General features: G+C 46.9%; 1 protein-coding gene across 9 annotated transcripts in view; it reads right to left on the bottom strand.

Moving 5' to 3' along the window:
* The window catches only part of PPIP5K1 (diphosphoinositol pentakisphosphate kinase 1), a 141,020-nt gene that overhangs the window by 34,942 nt on the left and 82,490 nt on the right, over positions 1-23,588 (bottom strand). For 4 of the 9 annotated variants that reach the window (XM_075133295.1, XM_048866591.2, XM_075133294.1 and 1 more), the window contains 3 exons: positions 17,747-17,869; positions 5,370-5,432; positions 543-722 (listed from right to left, as the gene is read on the bottom strand). The exons of 1 other annotated variant lie outside the window; for it this stretch is intronic. In XM_075133295.1, coding sequence (XP_074989396.1) covers positions 543-722; positions 5,370-5,432; positions 17,747-17,869 — 366 coding nt within the window. The remainder of the gene's footprint in view (positions 1-542; positions 723-5,369; positions 5,433-17,746; positions 17,870-23,588) is intronic. 4 more of the 9 variants (XM_048866593.2, XM_048866592.2, XM_048866594.2 and 1 more) reach the window with 4 other exon arrangements.

Below are 23,588 nucleotides of genomic sequence, written 5' to 3'. Positions count from 1 at the left end.
GTTTCAGGCTGCTCGGTCATTCTTATGCTATGTCTCCTGATTCTCCATCCTTCTCCATACAGCAGTCATCCATCTCACCTCCTTTATTAAACTGAAGGGACATGGGGATTACACTTCTCTGGGGATTGGGCATGGGGAGAAAGAGTGTTATATCAGCAGTCCATCAAGCTGCTGGAGCAGTGTCTCAGACAGATGAAAGCACCCCAATCCACATTGGCCATGGCTCACAAGAGAAGCACAAGTACCCACTCTGACTAGAGGAAGGAGGCACTGTGCAATTGCCAAGGACAAAGAGCACAAAGTTAACAGCTACACAGAAGTTATTAGCCCTACACGGAAAGTACCTTCCTCAGGCTCCAAAACTGCCCTGATGCAACCACCCACATGCCTCACTGCAGCACCAACCCGAGGCTCTCAGAGAGGCAGAGAGGGAAATGCTTTCCCTAGTTTAGAAAGCACAGCATACATTGCATTCTCAAGCAGACAGCACCCCCCGCTCAGCTACAAGAGCGTGGGCTTAAGGCAGCTGCAGCGTGCAGTACCGTAGAGGCACTCCAAGTCATCCTGGCCTGAGATCAGCCAGCTCCTGAAGAGACGCAGGTGGTAGGAACACTGATGTAGGTGGTGGGCCAGAGTGGCATCCAAGGAGATATTCCGTCTCATGGCATAATCAGAGGAAAAACGGCACAGCAGCTGGGCAACACGGTGGTGTTCAAGCACATCTACAGAAGAAGGGAACCACAGAAGGCGAGAGAGAGAGAGAGAGAGAGGGTAGCTGAGAAATGAGAAAATGGAGACAGGTGGGGAAAAGGCCATGTGCTGAACCCCCAGCCCCAAAGAGTAGGAAGAGCACTCTCCTCACCACCCAATACGCTGAACCTTCAGCCCCCAGGGTACAATCCCATTGAAGAGCTCGTTTACATTTAGGTTGTTACTTTCCAAGATTTTAGTTTTTTTAAAATGAACAAACCCCAGGAACACATTTTTAGCTTGTGTGTAATTAAGATCCAGGCTGGGCTACAAAACAAGAAAGGTAGCCCCAGGCCTGGCCCTTCTCCCACTGAACCAAGAAATCCAGATACAGCCTTTAGTGCCAGAATCCTGAGCACTGTGTATGGGGAAGAAAAATGTATGGCTTGGAGAGCATAGCAAGGGTGGAAAATAGCCAGCAGGGAGGCTGAGAAATTAGCTGAGAACAGATCACCTGGAGGTTCTGAAAATGCAGAGGGGCACAAGTTATTTACAGCCCCCGTAAGAACATAAGAATGGCCATACTGGGTCAAACCAAAGGTCCAACCACCCAGTATCCTGTCTACCGACAGCGGCCAATGCCAGGTGCCCCAGAGGGGGTGAACCTAATAGGTAATGATCAAGTGATCTCCACCCTCTGACAAACAGGGGCTAGGGACACCATTCCTTACCCATCCTGGCTAATAGCCATTAATGGACTTAACCACCATGAATTTATCCAGTTCTCTTTTAAATGCTGTAATAGTCCTAGCCTTCACAAACTCCTCAGGCAAGGAGTTCCACAGGTTGACTCTGTGCTGAATGAAGAAGAACTTCCTTTTATTTGTTTTAAACCTGCAACCCATTAATTTAATTTGGTGGCCCCTAGTTCTTATATTATGGGAACAAGTAAATAACTTTTTCTTATTCACTTTCTCCATACCACTCATGATTTTATAGACCTCTATCATATCCCCCCTTAGTCTCCTCTTTTCCAAGCTGAAAAGTCCTAGCCTCTTTAATCTCTCCTCATATGGGACCCGTTCCAAACCCCTAATCATTTTAGTTGCCCTTTTCTAATGCCAGTATATCTTTTTTGAGATGAGGGGACCACATCTGTACACAGTATTCAAGATGTGGGTGTACCATGGATTTATATAAGGGCAATAAGATATTCTCTGTCTTATTCTCTATCCCTTTTTTAATGATTCCTAACCTCCCGTTTGCTTTTTTGACTGCCGCTGCACACTGCGTGGACGTCTTCAGAGAACTATCCACGATGACTCCAAGATCTTTCTCCAAGACTATGAGAGTGCCAAGAAACACTGGGAAACGTATCAGCCCCACTCCATAGAATTGTACTGTCATCCTCAAGGCAGTGTGGAAAGACGACCAAATTCCTTCCCACACTGTGGGATTCATGATATTGGTGCCCAGTTCCTCCTGGAGTCACAGATTTTAAGGCCAGAATGGTCTATTATGATTATCTAGTCCAGCCTCTGGCCCAGGGCAGATAATTTCACCCAGTGGTTCCTGCATCAAGCCCATCGCTTGCGGTCGAGCTACAGCAGATCTTTTCAATTGAGACTTCCAGTCTGGATTTAGACAGGGAATGCATCGTGTCCCTAGGTAAGTTGTTCCAGTGGTTAATTACCCTCACTGTTAAAAATGTGCACCTGATTTCTAGTCTGCATTGAACAATCATAGAACTGGAAGGGACCTCAAGAGGTCATCTAGTCATATAATATCAGGGTTGGAAGGGACCTCAGGAGGTCATCTAGTCCAATCCCCTGCTCAAAGCAGGGCCAATCCCCAACTAAATCATCCCAGCCGAGGCTTTGTCAAGCCTGACCTTAAAATCTCCTAAGGAAGGAGATTCCACCACCTCCCTAGGTAACGCATTCCAGTACAGTCCCCCGCACTCAAGGCAGGACTAAGTATTATCTAGACCATCCCTGACAGGTGTTTGTCCAACCTGCTCTTAAAAATCCCCAATGATGGAGATTCCACTACCTCCCCAGGCCATTTATTCCAGTGCTTAACCACTTTGGCAGTTAGGAAGTTTTTCCTAATGTCCAACCCTAACCCTTGCTGCAATTTAAGCCCACTGATTGCTTAATTATTTGCTCCATTATCTTTCCAGATACAGAAGTTAAGATGACTGGTCTGTAATTCCCTGGGTTTTCCTTATTTCCCTTTTTAAGGATGGGTACTATATTTGCCCTTTTCCTGTCTTCTGGAATCTCTCCCTTCTTCCATGACTTTTCAAAGATAATCGCTAATGGCTCAGATATCTCCTCAGTCAGCTCCTTGAATATTCTAGGATGCATTTCATCAGGCCCTGGTGATTTGAAGACATCTAACTTGTCTAAGTAATTTTTGACCTGTTCTTTTCCAATTTTAGACTCTGATCCTATTTTATTTTCACTGGCATTCACTATTTTAGACATCCCATTGCCACCAACGTTCTTGGTGAAAACCGAAACAAAGAAGTCATTAAGCACCTCTGCCATTTCCACATTTTCTGCTATTGTCTTTCCCCCCTCATTGAGTAACGGGCCTACTTTGTCCTTAGTTTTCCTCTGCTTCTAATGTATTTGTAGAAAGTTTTTTAAAAATTTGTCTGGCTCCACCTCCCAGCCATTGGATCTCATGTTGTTTCTGTCTGACGGATTAAAGAGCCCTATGCTCTGTGCACTTTTTTTCCCAACACACACACTGCGGGTGCCCTATTTCCCTCTATAATCTCTCTATGGGCATCAGGCTGCTGTTATAGTGGGGGGTGGCCTACGGAAGGCTGCTCCATAAAGGAAGAGCTTGGCTTCCACATGTGCTTACCAAACTATTTTCAGAAAGATGCTGGAATGAGCCATGCAGCTGCTCCCTTTGCACAGAATGAGATCAAGTCCACCTGGTAATTTCTCCCACGGTCTGACCTGCTTGGAGACTCAGTATGTCTATGCACCAGAAGCTGTACACAGGCTAAGCTACCTGAGCTAGCATGAATCCCACTAGTGTGGGTAACAGCAGCAGCGAAGACGCATAGCGCAGCATTCAAAGTGCACTAGTTTGCCGAGCATTACTCAGGGTCTGTGTCAGGCTTGAACTATCCATGCTGAAGCCCACGCTGCCCTGTCTTCCCTGTTCTTGTAACCTGAACCAGCGCAAATCCAGCCAGTGCAGGCAGGCTAGCCCATGCAGACCTTTGGCTGTGCAGACATACCCTTCAGAAACTAGCCAGACCCTAGCTTTGTGCTTTATGATGGTTCTTTTCTGTTCTTAGACTCATCTTCTAGATCACAGAGCGTTTACTGAGCACCAGCATTCAGGTTGAGAAGAGACAAGTACTTCTACTTATGACTCTTAATAACCTGCTCCAGTCCCAGCCACTCCCTATCCATGAGGAATGGGTAGGAATGTTAGCTGTAAAACAAAATTTTTCTGAACATTTCTGTTCAAGGCTTAGAGAGCAAATACTTATGAGCCATTTGACAGACCAGGAGAACCAACATCAGGTTAGGAGCTACACAGAGCAGGGGAGTTGGAGCACACAAGGAGCACAGCCGCTCTTCCCCTATTCCTTGCTGTTAGGGTGGGGAGAGCAAAGCAGACTGTACTGCAGCTGCCCTCCCTCCTGGCTAAGAAGAGGGGAACAAATATGGAGCCCAGTCTCTGAGTTTCGTGGGTTCAGTGGGGAAGATTTCCCACAGCAAAGGAGAAAGGCGCTGCCCTTTTGAATGTCAATGAACATTCCACAACCTTCCTTTGCGACCATATTTGTTTGTGTGATTAAAAGTGAATTCTCCAATGACATGATGCTTGGGGGGAGGGTGCATGTGAAAAGGTGAGACCAGCCCTACCAATGCCATCATGTTGGGTGGGGGATGAAGAGAGATTGGGGTGCGGGGAGGGGGGGGAACATGAGAGGGACTAGCATTGCAAGCGACACTGTGCAGGTGGGAAACCAGGAGAGAATCAGAGCTACCAAGGCCACTGTGCTGAGGGGCAGCTTGGCTAGAGGAAATGCTAGGGATCCTTGCTGTTTTATCCTCTCTCACCTCAGTAGATTGCATTTTCCACGGCCACCAGCTGGAGGCTGCCTTTGCCTCACTTATTAACGCCATCTAACCCCAGAGCTGCCCTCGCTCTTCCTCCGCTGCCATGCACAGCAGACTAGAGAGCCAGTCATTGCTTCTCTCAGGATACAGACTGTCAAGGCAGATTGTGCTCCAGGGTTTGCACGGCTATGCCTCCCACACCATCAGTGAGATGGAGAGAGTGAGCATGGAGGAGACGCTGACGCCATTACAGAATTTGAGGCTGCTAAAGGATCCAATTCTTGTTTGCTCACATTTGGTTGGTCAGTCGGGGTGCAAACACCTCTGGAATAAACAGGCTGCCAGGATTCTAACAGCCTGCCCAGGCCTGGGCCCCTCACAGACAGTAACACAAAGTGAGCAGGTTAGTCATAATGAGACAACTGGGAAAACGGTGGAACAGTTTGACACCAGATACACAGACGCGCAGAGGAACATGAGAAGGCTGAAGGGAGGGGTACACAGAATGACGTGCAGAGAGAACAGAACGTGAGGATGAGGTTAGAAGCATGAGGAAACGTCAAATCAAGGAAGCAAACGTACCATTAGTCGGATGCTTTGCAAACGACACAGAAAATCGTTTTACGGCTGGCATAGACAAGAGCTCTGAGGAAATAAAAACAGATCATCTCAGTTAATAGCCTGCTTCTAAGGAGCCCTGAGACTTTGCATGCTTATAACTATCCCTGCCTGATAGACCCCTCACACTTATCCATCTGCCTGACACCCAGACACCCGCTCCCACTTGACACTTCTCTTGACACTCCTTACATCTGCAGCACCTGACAGAGTCCTCCAGGTCCCTCTTTACACCTGCTCTCTGCCTCCCTTGCACTTATGCACACTAACAGTCTCCCTTCCTGATACCCTGCAATGTTCTCACACTTCTTCAGCCCCATTCTTATACACGGGAGGGTCTCCCTGCCTTCCTACCTCATTTTGCCTAGAGATACTCTCTGCTCTCTGAGTTGTGCATGGACTGGTCCTACTAGAGATAGCTGGGGGAAGAGATAGGGCTCTTCTGCACAGGTGACCAGGACATTCTCAGAGTCAGTATAGCACAAAGCCACACAACAGAATGCAGCAGTACAATACAGGCCAAGCCACTCAGAACTTATTGGGGAGAAGTGAAGTGCCTAAGACTGCTCTCCCCTTGCAGGAACAGAAGATTCAAAGTAAAGGACACTGTAGCCTCAGTGTGTCCTCTCCGGAATCTGTGCTAAGCAGAGAGCTTTCTGACTTAAAAAGGAAAGTCAAATTTACAACTGAACAGACTAAGCGGGTGCCCCCAGACCTCGTCCCACGAGGCATTCCCAGATACAGGCCAGGTATAGCCCCTCAAGCACAGCTGGGCTTCAGCTGGGCCCCACAAGGCCCACAAGGATCCCTTTGGGCATGGGCCAGGCCAGGTTCCTGGCCACAGAGGCAGCAAAGCTGTCTCACACGAGTTATGTAGCTGGGGAGGGAGGGACTGAAAACAGATGGTGCATAAAAGGGCTCGGCTTTCATGGTACAGTTTTGTTATTTCCATAATCTACCAGAGAAGTCTGCAGTGAGGCATGGGGAATATTGCAGGTAGCTCCTCAGGGCATGTGGGAAGGGACAGGCCAGCACAGACCGAAGAGAAAAAGGCTGACTGGATTCATAGCTTGGTGGAACAGAGCCCAGCTGGCCAGACTTCCACCACGGCGTGCGAATTAAAAAGGTTTTCATTTCTCAGAGTGTCTCTTTCATGCTTCCTTTTCACCAGAGCCATAAGAGCTACACACAACCTTGCCCTTCCATAAGTGCTCTAATTCAGTTGGCATCAATGCCATCTCATCCTTGTGTCTGGATCATGCTGCTGGCTATGTTTACGGAAATACTGCTGACTTAACCCCACAATTAATTTTATTCAAGGGCTCATGGGCGTTTCTATATTTCCCTTGCTGTCTGGATGGCCCTGGAAACTGAATTGCTCCGTTTATTCCTGAGTAGGTGCAGCATAGGTAGAAGCAGGACAAGATTCCCATCCACATGCACTCAAATTGGAGAGTTTCTCAGCCTTGACCCTATAAATCAGCTCTAGAGGAGACAGTGACATTCAGTCTCCATAGGCCACTCAACGGCTGGCTATGAGGAACTGGCCTGAGGCCAACCAACTTACTTCACAGAAGGCGATACCACGGATGATTTTCACTCGCTAGTGGATTGCGCTCCATCACACCAGTAATGTAGAGGTGAAAAGCTCCGTATCTTATTCCCAGTCACCAACAAGGAGACTTTTAGAAGAAATAAAGCCAATTCAACTTCCTAGAGCAGCAATGAACCGTGGAGGAAAGCACCACAAGCAGGGCACCACGTACTCCGCAATTCAGCCGCCACAGAAAGGAGAAGCAAAAGCCACCACTGGTCCAGAATTGTACTCCGGAATCTTAGGTTGTGTCCCTAGTTTAATCCAAAGCTGTTTGATGTGCATCAGGTAACTCAGAGTATGCAAATTGCACCAACAGGATGCACACGGAACACTTATTCCATTTTCAATTCACATTGTGTGAACACACTGCAGCAGTTTGCTGCAAACTCAGGGTGCAGTCTTCTTGAGAGGTCCTTTGTTTTGCTGCTGAGCAGCATGCATCCTGGGATTGTTTTTGCTGTGAACTGTGGGAATCCAGGTAGGTTCTATTTTGTTTTTGTTTTTTTAATTCTACATTTCTGCATTCTCCACCCCATCCTTCCTTTCCTGATAGCCTTGTGCTATTTTCGAATTGCTCAGTCAGCATTAACTCAACAATGCTCCATTCCGCTATGGTGAAAACTGTGAATATTCAGAGCCTGCCCGGGCTGCATTATAGCACTAAAGCCAGATGAAATTGGCATTTCACGTTGCCAAATTGCCCCACAAGCAGAAGAATATTCTATGGCATCAGCACAACACACTGGAGTGGGAGGAGCAGAATGAGGAGGAAGAGGACCCTGCCAACCTGCGTGAACTAGAGGACCAGTTCCTGGATGAGTTACACAGTTCTCAGCACAGTCTATGGGCCTGGGAAACCAGTGTGGATTGGTGGGAGAGGACATTCTGCCTGCCTGGGATGACTAGCCGTGGCCAAAGAACTTCAGGCTAGGGAGAGTTACCCTTTTTGAGATCTGTGCAGAACAGACTCTGGAGCTGCATCAACAGCACACCATCATGCAGTGCCACACCTCTGTGAAGAAGCCAGTCGCCCTTGCCATCTGGAAGCTGGCCATCCCCAAATGCTACCGGTCTGTAGCACACCAATTCGCCATGGGTCCATTCTCACGCAGGTCTGCTATGCCACTGATAAGGTACTCTCTAGTTGAGTAGTGCTCAGGAGATTATTGATGGCTTTGCATGCACGGGGTTCCCAACTGCACTGGAGCAACTGGTGGAACCCATGTGCCTATCCTTTGCTGGTCCCTCGCCCCACCAGGGCACAGAATTTAGAAACAGAAAAAGGGATAGTTCGCCATGGTTCTCCAAGGACTAGTGGATCATCACCGGTGATCTGTATTGCTGGCTATATTTCAAGGAATCCCTGTTGAGGTTACAGGGACAAACCACCCCGATGTGTCGAAAGAATAGTAAATATGGCAGGTGACCAGCTTGGCTTAACGGTGAAATCCTAGCGGATCTTAAACATAAAAAAGAAGCTTACAAGAAGTGGAAGGTTGGACATATGACCAGGGCAGAGTATAAAAATATTGCTCGGGCATGTAGGAATGAAATTAGGAGGGCCAAATCGCACCTGGAGCTGCAGCTAGCGAGAGATGTTAAGAGTAACAAGAAGGGTTTCTTCAGATATGTTGGCAACAAGAAGAAAGCCAAGGTAAGTGTGGGCCCCTTAATGAATGAGGGAGGCAACCTAGTGACAGAGGATGTGGAAAAAGCTAATGTACTGAATGCTTTTTTTGCCTCTGTCTTCACGAACAAGGTCAGCTCCCAGACTGCTGCGCTGGGCATCACAACATGGGGAATAGATGGCCAGCCCTCTGTGGAGAAAGCGGTGGTTAGGGACTATTTAGAAAAGCTGGATGTGCACAAGTCCATGGGGCCAGACGAGTTGCATCCGAGAGTGCTAAAGGAACTGGCGGCTGTGATTGCAGAGCCATTGGCCATTATCTTTGAAAACTCGTGGCGAATGGGGGAAGTCCCGGATGACTGGAAAAAGGCTAATGTAGTGCCAATCTTTAAAAAAGGGAAGAAGGAGGATCCTGGGAACTACAGGCCAGTCAGCCTCACTTCAGTCCCCGGAAAAATCATGGAGCAGGTCCTCAAAGAATCAATCCTGAAGCACTTACATGAGAGGAAAGTGATCAGTCAGCATGGATTCACCAAGGGAAGGTCATGCCTGACTAATCTAATCGCCTTTTATGATGAGATTACTGGTTCTGTGAATGAAGGGAAAGCAGTGGACGTATTGTATCTTGACTTTAGCAAAGCTTTTGACACCGTCTCCCACAGTATTCTTGTCAGCAAGTGAAAGAAGTACGGGCTGGATGAATGCACTATAAGGTGGGTAGAAAGTTGGCTAGATTGTCGGGCTCAACGTGTAGTGATCAATGGCTCCATGTCTAGTTGGCAGCCGGTGTCAAGTGGAGTGCCCCAGGGGTCGGTCCTGGGGCCGGTTTTGTTCAATATCTTCATAAATGATCTGGAGGATGGTATGGATTGCACTCTCAGCAAATTTGTGGATGATACTAAACTGGGAGGAGTGGTAGATACGCTGGAGGGCAGGGATAGGATACAGAGGGACCTAGACAAATTGGAGGATTGGGCCAAAAGAAATCTGATGAGGTTCAATAAGGATAAGTGCAGGGTCCTGCACTTAGGACGGAAGAACCCAATGCACCGCTACAGACTAGGGACCGAATGGCTAGGCAGCAGTTCTGCGGAAAAGGACCTAGGGGTGACAGTGGACGAGAAGCTGGATATGAGTCAGCAGTGTGCCCTTGTTGCCAAGAAGGCCAATGGCATTTTGGGATGTATAAGTAGGGGCATTGCCAGCAGATCGAGGGACGTGATCGTCCCCCTCTATTCGACATTGGTGAGGCCTCATCTGGAGTACTGTGTCCAGTTTTGGGCCCCACACTACAAGAAGGATGTGGATAAATTGGAAAGAGTCCAGCGAAGGGCAACAAAAATGATTAGGGGTCTGGAACACATGACTTATGAGGAGAGGCTGAGGGAACTGGGATTGTTTAGTCTGCAGAAGAGAAGAATGAGGGGGGATTTGATAGCTGCTTTCAACTACCTGAGAGGTGGTTCCAGAGAGGATGGTCCTAGACTATTCTCAGTGGTGGAAGAGGACAGGACAAGGAGTAATGGTCTCAAGTTGCAGTGGGGGAGGTTTAGGTTGGATATTAGGATAAACTTTTTCACTAGGAGGGTGGTGAAACACTGGAATGTGTTGCCTAGGGAGGTGGTAGAATCTCCTTCCTTAGAAGTTTTTAAGGTCAGGCTTGAGAAAGCCCTGGCTGGGATGATTTAATTGGGGATCGGTCCTGCTTTGAGCAGGGGGTTGGACTAGATGACCTCCTGAGGTCCCTTCCAATGCTGATATTCTATGATTCTATGATTTTCGGACATAAATGAATGGTGGTCTACAAGGATCTTTTGGAACTGGGTATATGCCTTCCCTCACATGTGCTCTGGGGCTGAATGCCACAGCTGAAAACTGTCAGGGACACTACTGGACTCCCCTGCGTTCTTGGTGTCTAAAGGTTGATTCCAAAACGGGGATGGCTTCTGGTAACACTGCTGAGAGGTGCGGTGGGGAGGAGTTGCTGCTGGTCCCAGTAGCCAGTATTGCCCATGGGCTCAAGGACATGCCTGAGTCCCAAGTAACAGGACTGCAGGGCCTATTGGCCTAGTATGAGCATGTTTAAGAGGAGAGCATTCTGGCCCAAGATAGTGTCCATGTGTTGCCTCTGCATCTCCTTGTCTTTTTCCATGATCTCTTTGGCCAGGGTGATGCTTCCCCTGGCCACAGCCACACTTTCCTGGAGAGCTGCATTTCTTTCTTCTTCCAAGTCTTGATGTACAGTTCAGTTTTCCTCTGCAACTCCACCATGAGTGCTACAAACATTTCGTCCAGGGTCTTCCATTTCCACCCACTCAGGTGGCCAGCCTTTCTGCAGTACAGAGAAGCTCTGTCTTTGACAGTCTGGCCACTGCAGGTCCTGTGGCTGTCTGGGGGAAAAACCCAAAAAGCAGTTGCTTGTTGGTTATATTCCAGACACGCCATGATGTTTTTTCTTTATGTGACTTACAATTTTGGAGGTTCCCCCAGGACTGGGACGAGACACCGTGAGGTAAAGTGGTCTGTGTGTGAAGAGGGTGCTGGGTATATCGGGATTTCTGAACATGCTGTTAGGAAGACTGGGGGGTAGGGAGGGGGTGGGTTTAGAATGATGTTTCCACTTTGGTTTTGCGGTTTTGTTTGTGTGCTGGAGGCACTTCTGTGATGTTGGCAAGGTTAAAAGGGGGCTTATGGGAGGCTTCAGGGGTGAGAGGGCTAGTAATCCTCCCAACAACCCCCATTAGGCTGTCCTGATTCACTAGGATGTTGCACTGGGGCAGAGGCAGAGAATGCGTGACTAGGAGGCAAGGAGCAGACCACTGAGATATGCTGTGAAGTTATTCACTAGGATGGTCACCCCAGAAATGCTGCAGGAGTGGAAGGAGCTTGAAAGCTATACCTGGGGCATGGGCAAGCATCCATTCCCTACAACATGCAAAACTAAATGAAGAATTTCTCAGTCTTAAGTTCTGCTATGTCTCCCCAGCAGACAGAGCAAATACACAGAACAATAGAGCCATACAATGATCATCAGTTAGAATGCATATTGAAGGGCATTTGTTCCTCAGCAGGGAGCAGCTTGCATGCCTGGTAAAGGCATTTGCAGAACTATGATATACCACACATCACTTAAATCAGCCTCTGTACAAGATAGCTATTGTAACAGCTATTTTTTAAAAAGGCTCCAGAAGCGATCCTGGCAATTACAGACTTGTAAGCCTAACTTCAGTACCAGGCAAATTAGTTGAAGCTACAGTAAAGAACAGAATTATCAGACACATAGATAAATACGATACATTGGGAAAGTGTCAACAGGCTTTTGTAAAGGGAAATCATGACTCAGCCATCTATTAGAATTCTCTGAGGGAGTCAACAAGAATGTGGGAAAGGGCGATCTATTAGATCTAGTGTACTTGGACTTTCAGAAAGCCTTTGACAAGGTCCCACACCAAGGGTCCTTAAACAAAGTAAGCAGTCATGGGATGAGAGAGAAGGTCCTCTCATAGATCAGTAAGATAGGAAATAAAGGGTAGGAACAGAAGGTCAGTTTTCACAATGGAGAGAGGGTACCCCAAGGATCTGTATTGGAACCAACGCTGTTCAACATATTCATAGATGATCTGGAAAAGGGGGTAAACAGTGAGGTGGCAAAACTTGCAGGTGATAACTACCAAGTAATTTTCTAAGTCCAATGCAGACTGTGAAGAGTTCCAAAGGGATCTCGTTAAATCTGATGACTGGGCAAGGAAGTGGCAGATGAAATTCAACAACAATATGCATTGATAAATGCAAAGTAACGCACATTTGAAAACATAATCCCAACTATACATACCAAAATGATGGAGTCTAAATTAGTTGTTACCACTTAAAAAAGACCTTGGAGTCATCGTGGATAGTTCCCTGAAAACATCTGCTCAATGTAGAGTGATAGTCAAAAAAGCAAACAGAATGTTAGGAGCCATTAGGAAAAAGGATAAATAATAAAACAGAAAATATCTGTGCCACTATATAAATCCATAGTACGCCCACACCTTGAATACGGCCTGCACTTCTGGTAGCCCCATCACTAAAAAGATATTAGTACAGAGAAGGGCAATAAAATTATTAATAGTGGTATGGAACAGCATCCATATAAGGAGAGATTAAAAATACTGGGACTGTTCATCTTAGAGAAGAGATAACTAAAGGGGGATATGATAGAGGTCTATAAAATCATGACTGGTGTGGAGAAAGTAAGTGTTATTTATTTACCCCTTCACATAATAAGAACCGGGGGTCACTCAATTAAGTTAGTAGGCAGCAGATTACACAAACAAAAAGGAAGTATTTCTTCACACAATGGACAGTCAACCGGTGGGACTTATTGCCAGGGGATGGTGTGAAGGACAAAGAGTATAACTGGGTTCAAAAAAGCATTAGATAAGTTCATAGAGAACAGGTTCATCAGTGGCTATTAACCAGGATGGTCAGGGATGCAACTCCATGCTCTGGATGTCCCTAAACCTCCAACTGCCAGAAGATAGGACTGGATAATAAGGGATGAATCACTCAAAATTGCCTTTTCTGTTCATTCCCTGTGAAGCATCTGGCACTGGCCACTGTTAGAGACAGGATAATGGTCCAGATGGACCATTGGTCTGGCTCAATATGACCTTTCATATGTTCTTATTTATACCTCATGTAAACTATGAGCACTCACGAAACTCCTTTTCCTGTAGCAACTGTCTCCGTACACTTATTTTTGCAGAAATGAATGCTTTCGTTATTCAAATCTGTTGAGGGAGGGGAGGCGGTGTAGAGACTGACTTCACCCATCTAGTGGCCATGTTGAGGGCAGAAGGAGGGGGATGGTTTTAGAAGTCAAGTAAGATAAGGGAAGAGGAAAGGAAGACAGGCAGATGGGCAAGTGGCCTCCATGTGCCATGGACCTGAAAACATCAATAGTCATGGCGTTAGCATGTCACATAGGCTGACTGCCTGGTGGAGCAGCCACCATTTTGGAAGCACTTTGGAGGGTGAGGGGACAATGGGCAGCATGAGCCAAGGGAGGCAAGGCCTGGATACTCGGAAGGGCTCCTAGCTCACATCTGCCTACAATGGCTGCGGACAGCAGTGTGGCACAATAATAGATTGCAGAATTACATGCTGAAGTTCCCCCCAGGGAATGTGCTTTTTCCAGTCCCAAATGGGTTTCTGTCTGGGCCATGGGTTCAGCCAATGCAGGGCAGGAATCGCGGTCCATTGCAGGAGGGTGGGACTGCAGCTAGCTGGCATGAGGGTCCTGAGTCCCAAAAAGATCCTGGCTCTCAGGAGACAACTCCTCTCTGGCATCCTCCTGCTCATCCTCTGATGCGTTTGGCTGGTCTTCATCGGGGGGGGGGGGGGAAGAGGGAGGGAGAGGAAGAGTGCGGGCAGCAGGTTCCAAATGGTGTCTGTACAGGATGGACTAGAATTGTGTAGAATCCTATCTAGTTCATCAAAAAATGGACAGGTCACATCCCCTGCCATATTGCCTCCTTTTGTCCCATGCTATAATGTACTTTCTCCTGAGCTGCTTGCTCTATCTGGCACTGCTTGGCATCCTGGTCGTGACCCCTTGCAGACATCTACTTTGCAATGTACACGAAAAGGTCTTTATCCTAGAGACAAGAGCGTCCTGAACTGCCGCTTCTCCCCAGATGGCATTGAGATCCAGGGTCTCAGCACGGCTCCAAGCGGCTACATGAGGGCATATTGTGGGGCTTCAGAAGTGCTATGGTGGTCACACTGCAAAAAATGATACACTGGAGTCCAGGAGCAAATGGGCAAAATCTGGCTATGTGTCAGCTTCTAAAGGGAGGTGGTATAGTCCTGGAAACTTGACACCAGAGCAGGGAGGGCACACAAGTAAAGTGATAGGCCAGTAACGGTCAACCTGCAAAGCCACTGGAATTATGTAAAAAGAAGTGTGCAACAACTGCATCCACACAAACAATAGATGAACTAATCTGATTCGAAGCAAACATCATCCACTTTGCAAGAAGACCTCAGGGTTTGCAATAAATGTGTAATTAGTGAACAGTGATGGTATGGCGTTGCATGTATTCAAGTGTTTTCAAATCATATTAACTTGATTTGATCCACTATAAAGCCCCCCCCGTGTAGACAAGCCCTTAGTTTTATTTTTATTGTTATGTTTCTAAACTGTTGTCTGAACTGCCTCACTCATCTCCATTGATTGGTAACTCTGAAATCTAAAGATGATAATTAGCAATGCTGGTATTTAAACCACTTCATTGCAGAAACACCCAATCAAAGGGCTTGTCTCACTTTCCAAAGTGCCTCCCCCCAGGACCCAAAAACCTCAATAGCTTTCTGTGTAGCTGCTAAAACTTCCAGCTTCCTCCTCACAACTTCCACAATGCAGCTTGCTGGCCCTGGCAGAGCAGAAAAGCATGGAGACAATGAGAAAGAAACAGAATTTAACACCAAAATAAATAACTCTGGGGCGAGTGACTTGATCAGGTTAGTCGCCTTCATACTGAATTAAATAAAAATCTACCTTCTAACATTTTATTTTATATCTGTTTTATTATCTATCCACTCCACAAGAATGCCAAAGAATGCAGGGACTTTGCCACAGGATTTAGACCCAGCCTGCTGGAAACTGCCCAGGACCTTGACTATAAGCAACCAATGGTACAAACTGAGTTTGTAGGCAGGCCCCAGCTGCCCAGCATACATGCTGCAGCATTCAACAGGCAGTGAATGAGCACAGGGCCAAGACTGAGGAGACCTGGGTTCTATTCTTGACTGCTACCAGCTTGCTGCATGCCCTGCACCAAGTCAATTCTCCCTATGGGAATAATACTGCCTCTGAACTTTGAAGGTGCCTAGAAGCTACAGAAGAAAAAAAATACTAGGACACAGGCTATTCTTTCCAGCCTCCTTACCTGTATCTCCACACTGGATGCCTTGAGCTAGCCTGCCCTATACTGGCAGATTGGCTCTGGGACCTATTGCATAACCAGCACAGATTCTCTTCCCCCCACACACCCACCCATAGTCACCGAGGGCAGCTCAGAACTGATAGGAAAAGGTTGACCGAGACAAGGTGGGTGAGGTAATATATTTTATCGGTGAGAGAGACAAGCTTTTGAGTTACAAAACTCTTCTTCGGATCTTGGAAACGTATCCAGAGTGTCACTGCTAAATACAAGGTGGAAGAAATTATTTGGCTTAAGTAGCTCAACACATAATCTAAGAAATCATTCAAGATTAAGTTGCCTGTTAATACCTGTGCAGTCATAGGACAAACAAGGGGGATTAGCAGGCTACAGATTCTTGTAAGAAGCTGTAAATTTAGTGTCTTTCTTTTTTAGTGTCTAGCAGCAGCGAGTTATGAATTTAAGTTCCCAAGCTCTTCTTTTGAAGTTGTTGTGCAGGTTTTCTTTGAGGACGAGGACAGAGGTCAGATACAGAGTGATCACTTTGTGAGAAGTGTTCACCTAGGAGTGATACTGGGTTTGTCTTTTACCTTTTCCTTTGTGAGTCTGAGCATAGTGATTGGCTGGTTACACCCACAGAGTTGCTATGGGCCAGTTAGTACACTGGATGCGATACGCCACGTCATGATGGGCACGTGTAAGACCCAGGGATCCCGACAGGTGTGTTATGGGGGGCACTGATCATCATACCCACCCTTTCTCGCCAATACCTTAGGAACAACATAGCTAGAACACCACAGCAAACAAGGAGAAGGTTTTGCAGTTTCCCCCAGTTTGCTTTCCTAATATCTATCACCCTTATGCTGCATCCATCTTTTATGCAGCTCATGGAGACAAGCTTCCCTATTATGTTCTACAGCACAATCAGTGGCTGTGCAAATGATTATGACTTTGACCAGGCAGCAGATCAGGTCATAGGCAACAAAGACCTAGTATTATGCAGAAGTCTCTTGTAGCAAAGATGGAAGAGCAGCATAGAAAACCTCTCAGCAGACTGATCAATACAAAGTTCTCCATGAAGTTCCAGTGGATTTCTGGTTTGCAAATGCCTTCCCCAGAGTACTTTGCCAGACCAACTTCCTCTTTTTATTCCATTCTGTCCCACTCAACGGGCCATGGCCACAAGAACTGAGCTAACATGGAAAAATAAACAATCCTCCAACTGTACAGCACTCTCACATCTCCCAGAATATCCCAGCTTCTACACGAAGTCCCTAGAGGCAGAACTGCCTCATTGAGTCCTTGACGCAGTGAAATCCATAGGTGCTGGAACTAGGGTGCTGGAACTAGGGTGCTGGGGGAGCTACTGCACCCCCTGGCTTGAAGTGGTTGCCATTATATACAGGGTTTACGGTTTGGTTCAATGGCTCTCAGCACCCCCACTATAAAAATTGTTCCAGCCCCCATTGTGCCACCACACTAAGTGCTGTATAAAATACAAATGACTATTCTTATTTAATGTGTCAACCAGACAGTTCCTCTTCACTGACAGAGTATGGGCCAGCACTTAAACCAATGAGCTGAATGTTTGATTTTATCAGGTCATCTTCATTAGGGATTCAACTGCAGATTTTTCAGGCAGCTTCTGCAGTAAGTGAGCAATAGTGATGAGAGTTTGCAATCTCCTCCCAGCATCCTACTCAACACCCGCATCAGCACCTCAGGTGTACAGAAGTGTCTGGATGTGGGTGCATTCCAGAGGTTCTCCCACAGATGCCCATAACTCCATATACTTCCCCCTCCCAAATATCCCAAGCCTGACCCCACCATGCATGTTATTCGGCTAACATGGCAGCCCCAGTTTCACATGTAGATAACTTAGTCTTCTTATGGGCTTAGAAGTAAAGCACAAATGGGACCATTTGAGACAAGCGAGCTGAACCTCTAAGCACACAGGGACATACCAATGGCCCATTGAGCTCAGTAATCCACCTCCAAAGAGTGGGTACTGTCAGCTTGCTTGGAGCAATACATAACAATTCAGTGTGACTGTGATTAGTGCAGATGCAGAGAATATTCAATTCATTCATGTCTAATTCTCTGGAAAATCTTACTACATCTTTGCCTCAGTAACATCTTTAGAGAGCAAGTTCCACAAGTAAATTATCTACTACACAAAGAACATTCATACCATCTTTGTATGTCAGGCTGGTGGTGAACTTTTTGCCGTGGCTGCGTGCGTAGTCCTGAAGGTTTGGGGCACTGGAGGAGCCTCCGAGCACAGTAGTGCTAAATAGTCCTGTACACTGCGACCCTGGAAAGGCGTGGGAGGGCATTAGTATTATGTCTCCACAGCATGCATCTATAGACGACATCAGCAGAGTTAGCGGTGGAGAAGTAAGAGGCAGTTACTCACCTTGTGCAGTAACAATGGTTCTTTGAGATGTGCGTCCCTATGGGTGCTCCACTTTAGGGGTCTGTGTGCCCCTGCACCTCTAATCGGAGATTTTTGGTAGCAGTGTCCCGTTGAGCCTGTTCATGTGCTCTCCCCCTCCCTCTGCATGGTCTGCCTCAAGGCTATTTAGCACTGCACCAACGAACCCCCCTCACTTCCTTCTCTACCACAGAGCCCTGTAGAGAAATCTGAAATAGAGAGGAGGAGGGTGGATTGTGGAGCACCCATAGGGACACACATCTCGAAGAACCATCGTTACTGCACAAGGTGAGTAACTTCCTATTCTTCTTCTTCGAGTAGCGTCCCTATGGGTGCTCCACTTTAGGGGACTCCGGAGCAGTACCCACCACTGGAGGCTGGGACTTCGGAACGGAGTCTTTTACTACAGAGAGTACTGTGGAGTTGAAGATGGTGTCAGCAGCCAAATCTTCAGTGATCGCCTAATGTTCTGCGAAAGTATGGACAGAGAACCCAATCATTGCTTTATAGATTGGGTAGATGGGATATGGAATATGACTGAGGTAGGAAATGATCTCATGGAGTGCATATGGATGGAAGGAAGTCGCACCCTTGCTAAGTGATTAATGCAACTAGAGACTCATTTGGATGGTCTTTGAGGAGATATCAGAGCTTTTGGATCTTTCTGTGGATGAACGGAAGAGTTTAGGGGATTTCCTGAAGTCCTTAGTCCTGTCCAAATAGAATGCTAATGTCCTTCTAATATCCAGCATATGCACAATTGTCTCCCAGTTGTCACAATGTGGTTTTGGGGAAAAAACAGGGAGATGGATCTGTTGATTCATATGGAAAGTGCAGAAAAAGTAGGGGAAAACTTGGGATATGTGGCCTTAGAGGAAGAGTTATTATTATTATTATATTTTTTTAAAGCCAAAGGCCGTGAATGATGGGTGTGCCATCAGGGCCGCTATTTCTCCTATGTGCCTAGCTGAGGTGATGGCAATTAGAAATGCTGTCGTCATGGACAGGTGTGAGAGAGAACAAGTTGCCCTGGACTCGGAGGGAGGTCTAGTCCGAAGCCCTGAGAACTAGATTAAAGTCCCAGGCTGGAGCGGGTGGTGTCACATGGGGGAAGAGAGTCCCAATGCCCTTAAAGGGTCTATGTATTAGTGGTTGAGCAAACGCCAAGTGGGAAGCCTTTTTCGCCATGAGATGTACCTTAAGGGAGCGAAGTGAGAGTGTAAAATGTAGTGCAGAATCAGAGGGAGGAAAGAGGAGGTTGGGTCTGTCCGTTTGGAATGGTACAAACGTAGAGTCGTTTCCATTCTGTAGATGGGTATGTGGAGTGGTCAACTTGTGGTTGTGTTGCAACATGTATTTCAGCTTGTCAGAGCATTCTGCTTCTAAGCCTTGGAACAAAGAAAGATCCAAGCCTGGAGACAGAGGACCCATGGGTTGGGGTGAAGGGTCAGCCCATTGTTTTGAACGGAGGGGGTGAGAAATGGGCTGATGTCCGAGGAAGAGGAGGGCATATTGCCATCTGCGTCAGGTAAGGGAGCCAGACTTGTCACAATCAATCACAACAACTCTCACTTTGTTTTGTTGAATTTTCAACAGAATCTTGGATAGGGTAGGAAACTGGGAAAAGACATACAAGTGGGCCCTGTCCGCTGGGAAGATGATGGCAACTGCCAGTGAATGTTTCCCCAAAGGGTGGCTATATCTTGAAGCACCTCTGAATTCAGTATACACGCATTGTCATGAGAAGATTCCAACTGAGACTGTTGGTTATCCCCTTCTGTATCCCTTGTAGACAGACAGCTGAGATGAGCACATTGTGACGGGTGCATCAATTCCGAAGTTTGAATGCTGTCTTGCAGAGGGAGGGAGATCTGGCAGCTCCTTGGCAGTTTATACAAAACATACAGGTCACATTACGTCCATCATAAGATCTTTTGTGTTGCTTTGTAGGTGAGCTCCCCAGCATATTAGGGAGATGTGTCCCAGGGTGGTGAATGTGAGTAGTGAGAGGAGCACTCTCTTGTACTGCATCAGGTTGGTGCTGATAAAGTCCAGTCCCTGTACCAGAGTTAGTATGCCACTACAATGAAGTGACCCTTGGAGACTACCCTGTGTGAGCAGTCTGTACCTATAATGATCCTGCCCCAAAAGGTAAGCAGTAGGAAATCTCCTGTACAATGATTGTATTAAGATATGAAAGTAAGCACCCTGTAGGTTCAGGGCTAGAAATCAATCACTCTCTTTGCTCTAGAGCTGGTCCTAACTGCTGTGAAGTAAAGTAAGGTGACTTCTGAGTGGCATGACTGGTGTATAGATGGCAGCTGATGCTGTAAGGTATCATTGTTCAGGCCCCTGACCAGCTCATCAAAGTGCTTATAAGAGGAAGCTTGAGAGGTCATGGACTGGGGTGCAGACTGTTGTCACTTTTGAGCCCTGGGCCTCTTACACTGTGGCTCATAACAGCACAGAGATGGTGAGTATTGAGAAGACTGATCTGTGGTGTGGTTGAGAGGTATATCTTCTCTTCTGTTCCACAGTGTAGATTCCTAAGGAGTGTAGTGCAGTCCAAGAATCCTTCAGGATGTGGAGAGAAAAAAAAAATCTGTCTTCTCCGCAAAGAATTTGGCCCTTCAAATTGGAAGTCTGTAGCTCTTTGGGCAATCTAGAGAGGTATAGCGAACAAAAAAAACAAACAAACAAAAAAAAAAAAACCAAAAAACACAAAAAAAACCCCACAACCCACCTCAGTACCACTGTCATGGAGACTGGGCAGGCAGCTGTAACAGCTACATACAGTGGTGTCTCTAGGACCAGTCTGGCTATTAACTGACCTTCTCTAAGAATGGTCTGAATCTGTTCTTTCTGTGTTTCCAGTAATGTTTCAGAAACATCCTGGGGTTTCCCAAGATTAACAAAATTGTTTTGGCCATGACAGTTTGGTAATTTATGACTCTAAACAGTAATGTTGTGGATGAATACACCATCTTGGGAAGCCTGAGCATATGGAGTTGACTTGGCATTATGTTGCTTGCTTCATGCATTAACCACATCCACTAGGACGACTGGGTTGTGGATGTTGAAAACAAAGTCTGCCTTTTTGGGTATAGATGTAGGGTTGTTTTTGTTTACACTCTGTTGCTGGTTGGTGCGATGGAGGCTGGCTCTGCCAGATGATTTTGATAGGAGCTAGAATCAGCTCATTAATTGGGAGGACAGTTCTAGATGAGAAGGTAGTGTGCAGAATTTCCACCATCTTGTGATGTGTATCTGCCACCTCCTGTAAGGGAATCTGCAGCTCGTCTGCCACCCTCTTGGTAAGATCCAAAAAGTTCTTAAATCTTCACCTAGTGATGAGGGGTAGGCAGCACAGTCTCATCTGGGAGAGATGAGGAGAAGTGTGCTGAAGAGGTAGCTTCCTCTTCAGGTTTTTTTTTTTTCCCCCTTCCCTTCCCTCTTCCCCCTTCTTTCCTGTTCTGAAAAAGCTTTCTCCTGTCCTGGCTCAGGTGCCAGGCTGTAGCAAACCAACTGGTGGACTCTCCCTGAGAGACACCGGAGACGGTCGCACCATGTGTGGGTATATACCTGAAAAGTTACAATATGACCTTGGGAGGGAGAAGCAGGAAGGTAGGCACTGGCGGTTGGCGTGATGGAATTGGGGATGACCCTTGTAGTGTGGTGGTGGGCCACCTTGAGGGGCCAGGGAATGATCTCCTCCTGGCCAGTGTCAGATTCGTCAGTGGGTAAGGGTGCCACTGACTGGGGTATTGGCAGTATACAGCCCAGTGTTAAGAGCGATTCTGGGTGCCTGGATGTGCTTGATACTGGGGTCCTGGTACCAAGTAATGGGTATTGTGGTTCTTCTCCAATCATCAGGTCTCCAGGGTACCAGAGTCATGCAGGACCATGGGTTCATTTGGTACCACAGAGGAGGGTCCGTGGTACATTGTCAGTACTGATAGTTTGGCAGAGTACTCCCTAAATGAGAATTTTGCCCAGTACAAAAAGTTTGTTGGTGCCACTTTTTTAGAAACAATATGGTATGTGTATGATAACACCCATTTTTTCATGTTCTGTGTGTATATAAATCTCCTCACTGTATTTTCCACTGAATGCATCCGATGAAGTGAGCTGTAGCTCACGAAAGCTTATGCTCAAATAAATTGGTTAGTCTCTTAGGTGCCACTAGTCCTCCTTTTCTTTTTGCGAATATGGTAATTGTCTCTCCCTGGGTACTGAGGCCACAGATCTCCAGAGTATCAGAGCACCTGTGTTACCATGGGCTCATCCGGAACCCTAGAGGAGTGTCTGTAGTCGGTATCAACGGTTGGGAAGGTGCAGAACACTTCCTAGATGGGAGTTTTGTTGCATCTGGTACCAAAGGGTTTCTCTATGCCACTCTTTTAGAGATGGTATGGTAAGTGTCCCCTCTCCTTAGGGAATGGTACCATTGCCTCAGAGCATGACTGTGGAAGCCTCTGGTGTCTTGGTGCCAAAAGCAGAGCGTCTCTGTGCGCTCTTTTAGAGATGGTATGGTAAGGGCGCCCTCTGGGTGCCGTGGTTGCCCAGAGTAGAGCTCAGAGCAGCACAGAGCTTATAGAAGCCCCTCCTCAGTGCGGAGAGCAGAGCTCAGAGCAGGGCAGAGCTCACAGCAGGAAGCCCCTTCTCAGGTTTCAGCTTCCATCAGGTTTCAGGTTCCAGAGCTTCCCTGCTGAAGGGGAGCGACACCTGAGCTCATGTGGCCAGCTACTTGGACTGGGGAACACCCCTCTGGCTGGCCAGTCGGGAGGAGCCTTTCCAGGGGGAGTCTGCTGGTGGCTTCTTCTTTCTCTCTCCCTTTCTTCTCCTCTTCACCACTGGACCCCTTTTGAAGTGAAGGCTCCAGGGATAGACTGAAGTGTTTTCTCTATAGGGAGGAATTTTTACTTCAGCTCCCAGGTCCTGTGAGGCTGCAGTTTTAGATGTGACAGGTAAAGCACTTCTGTGAGGGTCTCCCAGGCACAGTGAGTGTCTGGCCATTACAGGAACTGACTCCTGGCAGGAGAAGCATCGCTTGGAGCAGAGATATCTAGGCAAGCCCCTGGGCAGGGGGTTGTCATCCTCTAGCGGGGAGGAATATACAGAAGAACATAGTCTTTTTTTTCTTTTTAAAAACAACTGAAAAAGAAAATTATGAGTCTACTAGATGCCTGGGGAGGGGGGGAATGCCCCCAGACAGGGAAGGAAAGTGAAGTTCTTTTCCTTTTTCTCTTTTCTTTTTAAACCAAAGGAATAAAATAAAACAAAACACTAGCTTGAGTGCTTTTAGGGAGAAAAGAGGTAAGAAAACAAACACTACTTATGCTAATGACACAGCTAAGGAAGGTTTCAGAGTAACAGCCGTGTTAGTCTGTATTCGCAAAAAGAAAAGAAGTACTTGTGGCACCTTAGAGACTAACCAATTTATTTGAGCATGAGCTTTCGTGAGCTACAGCTCACTTCATCGGATGCATACCGTGGAAACTGCTGCATCCAATGAAGTGAGCTGTAGCTCACGAAAGCTCATGCTCAAATAAATTGGTTAGTCTCTAAGGTGCCACAAGTACTCCTTTTCTTTTAGCTA

This window comes from Caretta caretta, chromosome 10 (genome assembly GCF_965140235.1).
Source record: "Caretta caretta isolate rCarCar2 chromosome 10, rCarCar1.hap1, whole genome shotgun sequence".
Taxonomy (NCBI): domain Eukaryota; kingdom Metazoa; phylum Chordata; order Testudines; family Cheloniidae; genus Caretta; species Caretta caretta.
Note: the sequence above shows the minus strand (reverse complement) of the source record. Positions and strands in the feature narration are given on the sequence as shown.